Here is a 9508-nt window from a genome sequence, read left to right on the forward strand (position 1 = left end):
CAAGTGAATCTACATGGCCTAGATCACCCAATTTTATTGCCAATAAAACAGTTAAAGCTTTTTCCTTCTCGGGTCCTACAATCAATTGAAATATCACAATAGTGACTTAGACTTGTAGCAGAACTGAAAATAAAAATTCGGAAAAGCCATAAAATAGACCTGGATAGGCAAAATTGCAGAAGATTAAAGGGATTGCTTTAGGGTATGCTAAGGGTTTTATTTGCAATGCTTCGAAAGATGCCGTGAAATGAATACCACAAGTCTCAAACGGTTTGTTTCCTGTTTTTAGAATTCCCTTATCATAAATTCATCCAAGGACAAGTTAAGAGCTAATTGTAAATAGGCGCGCTTTAATTTTGACGCGACGTTGACTCCGACATTAAATGATGCCATGAGAAATCTTAGTCGCCACTTTCAAAATTGAAACGAGTAGCGAAAAACTGACATATACATGCTTATCCTTGCTACTAAATTAAATTCACTCGGAAAAAAGTTATTACCTATTCGATAAATTTGCAATGACTGTTTCTCGCAAATAATGCATGGTTATTGAATAGACAAACTTTGAGGAATTTTTTTTCCAGTTCCCTGTGAGTGTTTGGACCTAACAAAAAAAAAAAATGCGAAAATAAAAGCCGCCAGAATTGTCAACACTTTCTATACTTTTGAACCAAAATCATGCGCCTTTAAAAACAGGAAAGGCCCTCTTGTTTGAGGGCTTCTTTCCCTCTTTGTTTCTCGTTTTCTTCAGCGACAATTCTAATTGAATAGGCTGCCAAATGAAAGATTTACCGAGCAGAGCAATAACTTCAGCTTATGGTGAAAACTTCAGTTCTGCGAAATCCTCCATAACAAAAAATCATGAATGCCACCTGCGCTCAAAATTTGACTACTGTTTTAAATTCCCTCAGTTTATTAATATCTGTTAAGGTCTGTACGTACTGTAATCGAAATCAACTTTCTTTTAATGAAAATCTCGCCAATCAAATCATGTGTCTCGGGCTAGAGCCACCTTCTCCTCGTGCCAAGGCTCCGCCGGCTGAGAGGGACAAGCGGCCCTGGGAACGAGAATACGTACTAGTACTGTATCAATCCTTTGTTTTTTCGCGCGCGGACTACAAAAGAATTCTCGTTCTTAAAAGCTCTCTTTAAGGGTAGTTAAAGAACTGTACCGATGACTTAAATTGGATCCAATGTTGCTTGCTGTCTTGGGTTTAGCTGTAAAGTGAAACTGAAGATTAGAATTAAAACGCGCTTCACCGAAGTTCTGATGCGACGCTGATTCTACCGCTGAAAGCGCTGATGGTTGTCCAGCTTAACATAAAACAAAATGAGGTTATGGTGAGTATAACCCGTATAGATAGTTTCCGCGCGATCTAGTAACTTCATTCATTGCTAAAGCCTTTATTAATCAGTAGGGTTTTTTTTATTTCCGTTTCTTTTTTGTTCACTTTCTGATCAGTGGTGTGTCTTGCCACTTACACGTTTCTGTCAAGGTTTAGGCTAACTCAGATAAAACGCATTACCTCAGGTGTTAAAAACCAGAGTCATTTTCAAATGACTTTAGCCGGCAACCGGTTGTCAGTATTCTAAAGCGGCTAAACTTTTTAAAATTTACACCAAGTCTAACAAGTATCAATTGCATTGCTCCCTAAGTCCCGGTATGTTTTTGTTGCTGTTGTTGTTGATAAGTATAGTTTAAAATAAATAAATAAATAAAAATAACAACTCACGAATAGCCCACGAACGGTTGCTGCATTAAGGATGACATATTCACATCGAAACACAAATGACGCCCTACTTGTGTACTGTTCTTTATCTCGACGATGTTCCTGAAGTTTCATCGCTGCACTTTCGCGTTTCTTTAGAAATTACATCTGGCACGATAATGTTACCGCGGATGCGGTTTTTCATAATAAAGATGTAGCTATTGATTGGCCGGCTAGCTAGTGGCAATGTTACTGTGCTTAATCTCTCAGGTAAATTAACATGTTTTGATTGGCTGACAGTATTAAATAAAAGTATGAGCTTTTATCTCCATATTTCCTCAGCCCCTCACATTACTTTTGACTTTGTTTGTAGATAGCTCCACATTTTCACTGGCACATAGCCACTCATTACCCAGATCGATGTGATTAAGTTATGGAAATATAATTTTGCCAGGCAATGAGCGGTACGATTAAGGAGAGAAAATCGTCGCCGAAGGGGAGGCGGGTGGATAAAAAACAACGTGACGCTGGCCTTAAGCGTAACGGGGAAAAGCGGCCGAAATAACCTGAAACACGCTGTTTAAATAGGCCATTGAATACCCAGGGGAACTAGACTAAATGGTACCAATACGTGAGAACACTAGAAGCCTAATAACATTAAAGCGAGGCAAGTTTCGTGCCTATCGTGTCAGTGAAAATAACGTTTAAATGCTTTTGCAGAATAGGCGGACGCGTATGTAAGGACAATACTGTTCCAAAGTTACTGAATGTCATGGGGTTAGCTGTAAAATGAAAACCAAGATTAGAATTGAAACGTGCTTCAGCTAAGCTCAGTTATGCCGTGTTGATTGAGCGCACTGCACGTGGACTGAGGGCAGCCAATCGTTTCGTTTCAGATTGGAATTAAGTTCCCGTTTTGCGGAATCGAGCTGAAGGGAAGCAAAAAAACATGATAAAGGACTTTCCATCGCCTCTTCCATGTGTCATTTTCTCAACGTTTTGAAGGCAAGATCGTTCATAAGAAACACAAGCAACTAAACATGATGGATGTCTTCCCTTCATTGTTTATTGCTGTATTCTTGTTGTCCTCGTCGACAAGAACTTACGCGAAGGAACTGAAGTCAAATGCTTCGACTTCTACATGCAAGGTAGGTTGTTTCTTAAGGAACGCGAGCAAAGTAGGAATAACGTACATAAAATAATAATAATAATAATAATAATAATAATAATCGATATTTAAATAGGGTGACCCCTTCTGTCGCAGGACTGGTATCAACGGGGGCCCTGTATAACGTAAAATAAAAAGAACATGTATAAATAATATATATCTATGAAAAACTAACTAGTTTAAAAGATACGCTGAAATGTTTAAAAAATTAAAAAGCTTAAAAGGTAATAGCGTTCTGATAAAAAGAAGAAATTTATTCATAAGTCAGTACTTAAGAAATAGAAAACATGTACCGTGTTACTATCGAGTTATAGAAACACGAGTGGAAGTTTGGGAGAACGAGAAATGCTGTGGGAACACGAGCCGCGACGAGTGTTTCCACAACTTTTCGAGTTCTCCCAAACCTTCACGAGTATTTTTGTAATTCGATAGAAACGCGGAGAACATGTTTTCTATTTCTTTTAGAAAACACTGCGACGAAAAAAAGGAAAATAACTTTTTCACTTTGATTATCAAAATGTAAATTCTCTTTGCTCGCGCCATCATTACGTGAACAGCACGTGCTAGTTCTGTGTTTCTAACGAGTTATAGAAACACGATTTTTAACCAATCAACGCGCGTAGTTTCTTAGGGGTGTTTTCTGAACAGGTTTATCAGTAGAGCATCAGGTACTGACTTGCCACAAGTCAACCTCGTGAAATTCAGAGTAGAATAGACAAGCGAGCTGAGTGATCTGCGAGGTTAAGCATCAGGGGAAAATCAATTCCTTTAGCAACCGATTAAGATTAAAATTTACGGCTTATTGATCACATCCTTTTTGATTTCAACAGCCGTATCCTCCTTCTGGAATACCAGGAATGCCGGGAATGCCCGGAACAAACGGCGCCCCAGGAATACCGGGAACTCCGGGTGCTCCGGGTAGAGATGGCTTCAAGGGAGAAAAAGGCATCGGAAAAAAAGGAGAGAAAGGAGATGCAGCAAACATGGACCCAAGACAGAGAGCTAATTGGAAACAATGCGCATGGCGAGAAGAATCATTTACTGACAACGGTAAAATAAAGGTAAGTCATCGTATTAGGATCTATCAAACTCTTTGCTTTTAAATATTTAAACCATTGTCAGATTTCAATTTCGAGCTAGAACTAATAATACACAAACAGATGGAAACGCTCCCGAGATGATTGATTGATTGATTGATTGATTGATTGATTGATTGATTGATTGATTGATAGGATTGTTCCTTACCTATTTAGCCTACAAGTAGTTCCTTTTTTGCTTAGTCCGTCGTGCGTGACGCGCAAGAAAACCGCGAGAAAAACATGGCCGAGCGAATACCTGGGGGAGAGAAGCACGAAAGGAGAGACTACCGTTTAAGCCAGAGTTTGACCTTTGTCGGTCGAGTGATTTTTCGATGTGAATTTAACTAAGCCTACTAACCGTATCCAATAAAATTTCTCATCTTCACGTCTTCTCATTATCGCTTGATCCCGAAGGTTGTGTTGAAAAAAAAAATCTCTCTACGCGTTAAGTAGCGAGGCAAAAACATGCCGTGAGAAGTCCTTCTTTGTTTATTGAAACTGTCAAAGAAGTTGTGAAAAGAAGAAGGCCAGATCTAGAGGGCCATCTTGCAATTCAACGATTTTTCAGTGCTGCTCCTGTAGGTGTAGCCTTAAATATTTAATATTACAGAGATTTCAAACGCAGAATCTCAATCCGGAATTCACATCATGTGTTTGAGATATTTAAACGAGCAGGATTGTTTGTTTCGGTTTGGTCACAGAGCTTGGTTTTCCTTCCGACCAAACAAAAAAAAAACAAAAATCTGTCTGAATCAAAACCGATTGCGTGCCAAATGTTTCACCAAAATTCGGATCGCGTTGAATTCATGAAGTATAAAATTATATCTGACGGGAGTGGATTTCTTGCACCGTAAAATCATGCAACTTTGATGACCTTTCAAGCGAATGTTCGATTTGCCTTATTGGTCTTCAATTATGGACATTATGGAATTCTGAAAAACTTAGCAGGACATTTACCGAAGAAGGAAGGAACTTTACCTCTAGCAGAGTCAAACAAAACGTCAACGGTTCCACAGTCCAAAACATAGCTTATTTATCTAAAAAAAAGAGGTAAGTAAGCATATCGCAAAACAAGATAAGGTTTGTAGACTTACCTGTTCATTAGGCTCGATTACCAGTCGCTGTTCGGGAAAGGAGTCGGAGCCGTAAAGCGCACTCGAGAGAGCAGCGGAAATCGAACCTGCATGCACGTAATCGCACTACTGACATTGTTCAAACTCATAGCAAGCAACTCAACACCCGATCTTATTTATCATGTTTCTATCGTGTGCGATGATTCATCGACGACAACTATCAATGCTGAAATTGCTCTGACAGATATCGCTCGGGCGAGACACAACGAAAAATGAAGCGATACTTTCCTTCAGTAATGGCTGGACAATCTCGATTATCAGATTCGAGAGAGCAGCGGGAATCGATCCTATCACGCATTCTGCATCGTTTTCTTTCAATCTTTGAAATGGACGACAGAAAGGTCAAGCTTAGCCAGTTCACTGACTTGTTCTTCGATGATGCTGTCGAGCGGCGAAATCACTAACGCACTCGTTCGAGGTAGACGCTTTGCCAAACAAAACACTTGATGAATAATACCCTGGATACCAGAGGTTTTTTCTCACGCGCGTCAGACGGAAATACTTTGCTTCGCTTCGTTGACTGACACCGGAAACCAGGCAAGTAAAACCTCTGGTAACCAGGGTATTGATGAGTTAAACGGCTATCTTTAAAACGAGGAACGGGAAATCAGGGAATGGGAATGGGGAATGGGGAACGGGGAACGGGGAATCTTTAAAATGGGGAATCTTTAAAAGCGGGAATCTTTCAAATGGGGAATCTTTAAAAGCGGGAATCTTTAAAACGGGGAATCTTTAAAAGCGGGAATCTTTAAAACGGGGAATCTTTAAAAGCGGGAATCTTTAAAATGGGGAATCTTTAAAAGCGGGAATCTTTAAAAAGGGGAATCTTTAAAAGCGGGAATCTTTAAAACGGGGAATCTTTAAAAGCGGGAATCTTTAAAACGGGGAATCTTTAGAAGCGGGAATCTTTAAAACGGGGAATCTTTAAAAGCGGGAATCTTTAAAATGGGGAATCTTTAAAAGCGGGAATCTTTAAAATGGGGAATCTTTAAAAGCCGGAATCTTTAAAATGGGGAATCTTTAAAAGCCGGAATCTTTAAAATGGGGAATCTTTTTTAAAAGCGGGTGATTTCTTGTCAACCACTGTTTTGACTTTCCGTCCTTGTTCCTGGTTTTTGTGATAAAAACGGCTTCAAACGACCCGTCCCCTATCACATCTTGTTCGCTGAGATCATTCCACTTAAACTGTGGAGGACCTTCAAAGCGACCGATTCTTTCCTCTTTAAAGTGAATGCAATGGGCACTTTGAAATTGTCATCGCATGACTGCATGGCGTAAAAAGAGGTATCATTAAGCACGCAATGACGGATTATACGCGAAATTCGCCGTCACATCGTTCGGGCATCGAGCATCGAATTGCTTTATTGCCGGTTTTCAGTGTCATGCCATTCAAAATAAACAAAATCAAAATCAAAACAGTTCAAATGATAGTCCAGAATCTTGAAGAGAAAGAAGGTAAATATGCAATGACTTTCGCTAAGATTCAGGTCACAGCAATGTTTCTTACGCAAGACATGTGGAGAATTTTTTTACCCAAATTTATAGAGATTTTGATGGAGACGCCATGCTGGCGCCCATCCGGATGGCGGCCGGAAACCAACAGAAACATCTGTCACTGAGTTTTGCTACAAAAGCGTGAATTTATCTCTTCAGGAACTCAAAAATATCTTAAATATAATACTTTTTTTAATACATGAACTGTTCAGATAGCCAAATTCCCCGAAATAAGTCACTTTTTTAACCAACATGACAGCTTTCTTGCCCGTCATGTAAATGCCGCGTCACGCAAAAGATTAGAAATTCAAGCGCAGTCTATTACAAAACCAAGAACCCAATTGGAGCAAAAATTTGTATGACTATTAGTTTTCAGCTGCTCTTACACATCATGAAAATAAAATCTCAGGATGATTGATAGTTTTGTAGTTTGAATTTTAGCGACGTCATGTGAGGGGACTGTTGATTTATCGATTAAACAATCAAAAATGTGTTTTCCCTGCCATATATTTGTCGTTAAGTCGTAAGTCCTTCCATTAGCACATGATAAGGCTACGACAAATATCCATCGCCGCGAAACTAAACGTCACAGTCCGGAGTTAAGATAAATCCAGGTGGTTAGATTCTTTGGTCGGTCTAGCGGATCTCAGAGTGAGAATCGAGATTTGAACCGCTCCACTATCCCGCTAAACCGATGTGCTTTAATAGCGTGCAATAAAATTACAATGAATAAATTCCACAACTGTCTCTGTACCTGTTGAGTTGATACATGTGAGAGAATAAATAGATTCCGGTGGGAAACTGAGAGATTCTCGTTCACTTTTCAGTAAAGATTAACGCTATTAAATATTCCCCACTTTAAAGATTACCCGTTTTAAAGATTCCCGCTTTTAAAGATTCCCCGTTTTAAAGATTCCCGCTTTTAAAGATTCCCCGTTTTAAAGATTCCCGCTTTTAAAGATTCCCCGTTTTAAAGATTCCCGCTTTTAAAGATTCCCGCTTTTAAAGATTCCCCATTTTAAAGATTCCCGCTTTTAAAGATTCCCCATTTTAAAGATTCCCGCTTTTAAAGATTCCCGTTTTAAAGATTCCCGCTTTTAAAGATTCCCCGTTTTAAAGATTCCCGCTTTTAAAGATTCCCCATTTTAAAGATTCCCGCTTTTAAAGATTCCCCATTTTAAAGATTCCCGCTTTTAAAGATTCCCCATTTTAAAGATTCCCCGTTCCCCGTTCCCCGTTCCCCGTTGCCCGTTCCCGTTCCCCGTTCCCATTCCCCGATTCCCCGTTCCCTGTTTTAAAGATAGCCGAATTAAACTCTTTCCAAAGCCTGTTGGCATAATTACAACAATATCACGACCTGCGAGACGCGATTCCAACGCTTCGATCTGCTCCGGTTTCAAAGATTCCTATTTTCGTATATCGAGATAAACATGGACGTACTAATACAAAAGTAAATTTAAATAAGCGCGCGCTATATAGTGACCACCGCGTGAACATGAAAAATTATAACTGTGCTAAAACATCGGTTAACGGCCTCGCCTTACTCTCGTGGTTTGGTTTCGACTAAAGAAGAAATCACCTTCATTGAGACTATCAGGTTTCAAATACCGGAGCCTGCAGGCCCATTGGCCCTCTGTATCTTGTAATGTTTTTTAGCTAGTTTTACCGTTTAGAGAATCGAATTGTATGCTTTTCAAAATCTCGGCCTCAGGTTTATTCTTGAAATACCCTTTATTTTTCGCAACTAAGTTCAGCCTCGATTTTCTTATAAAATATAACTTATATAGAAGAAAGAGGGAAGTCTACTACAGTATGTGGTATTACAAATGTTGTCTAAACCTCCCTAATTTATGCATGCAATTATTCCTTTGTAAGGTGTATCAATATTCAAACAATTCAGTCTTTTTTTTTAATATTCCAGGAATGCTATTTCAACAAGCTGCACGACAATACCGCTCTTAGAGTCTCCTACCAAGGAAACGCCCATGTCTATTCAAATGACAAATGCAACAGATGGTATTTTAAGTTTAACAGCAGCGAATGTAGTGGTCCTTTGCCGATCGATTCAGTCGTTTACAATAACTGGCCTGGAGGGGTTGCAAATAATTACCGTAATCATTTTTTCGAAGGCTATTGTGAAAACCTAGCACGGGGCACGGTCAGCGTTGAACTCTGGATAGGCAAGTGCCCTGGTCCATTACTGGGTAACGCTAACACAGGATGGAATTCAGTGTCCCGGATTATGATTGAAGAAGTTCCGCCTTCGCAGTAGTGCTGTTAATATTCATCACTGGAAGAACAAAAATTAATTGATTGAGCAGTAAATGCAGCCAACGTAAAAACTTAAAAGAAATACAGCTAATTTGAAATAGCGAGAATTCCTTATATACATATCCATGTAAGTTTATATTAGTTTGTTTTCTCGTACCGGCCGATAGCCTCGCTAGAAGTGCAACATACAATATAGTGTCACAAGATGATTTCCAATTCATTATATGAAAAGTAAGAAATTATTTCAAATACAATTTAAGGGCAATTAGTGCCATAAAAACTGCTATTATCGCCAAATTTCAAATCGCTTCCATAAATATATATATAAAAAACATCGCTAGCTGAATATATATCTTGAGTGATACTTAGAATAAAAAGAATATTTCTGTTTCTACTCGACTGAGGCATAGGCAACGTCTATTTGCGCAAATTTAAGCATTTTACCTGTTTCTACTTACCTTAGATGACTTTTGGGTTTTAGGAAAAATTCTTTATAAAGTTCAGTGATTTTCTATGTGATCTGCATTCACTGATAATGGAACTTTATTTTGCTCCGTGGGACATCGAGGCTCCACTTTGACATTTATAGTTATGAATATGCGGCTTTTAGTTACTTGTTCCAAACAACATAAAATGCATTATTTGAAGAATTCA

The 9508-nt window shown here is 39.0% G+C and overlaps 1 protein-coding gene across 1 annotated transcript in view; it reads left to right on the plus strand.

Moving 5' to 3' along the window:
* LOC145460149 (collagen triple helix repeat-containing protein 1-like) overlaps window positions 1–9002 on the plus strand; it is a 10703-nt gene extending 1701 nt beyond the window's left edge. Inside the window, exons 1-3 of the mRNA XM_081444881.1 lie at window positions 1–2857; window positions 3708–3938; window positions 8505–9002. The exon at window positions 1–2857 is cut by the window's left edge and continues 1701 nt beyond it. Coding sequence (XP_081301007.1) covers window positions 2750–2857; window positions 3708–3938; window positions 8505–8855 — 690 coding nt within the window. The 5' untranslated portion in view covers window positions 1–2749 and the 3' untranslated portion in view covers window positions 8856–9002. The remainder of the gene's footprint in view (window positions 2858–3707; window positions 3939–8504) is intronic.
* The last annotated feature ends 506 nt before the right edge of the window (window positions 9003–9508 follow it).

Source organism: Orbicella franksi, chromosome 11, assembly GCF_964199315.1.
Source record: "Orbicella franksi chromosome 11, jaOrbFran1.1, whole genome shotgun sequence".
Classification (NCBI taxonomy): Eukaryota; Metazoa; Cnidaria; class Anthozoa; order Scleractinia; family Merulinidae; genus Orbicella; species Orbicella franksi.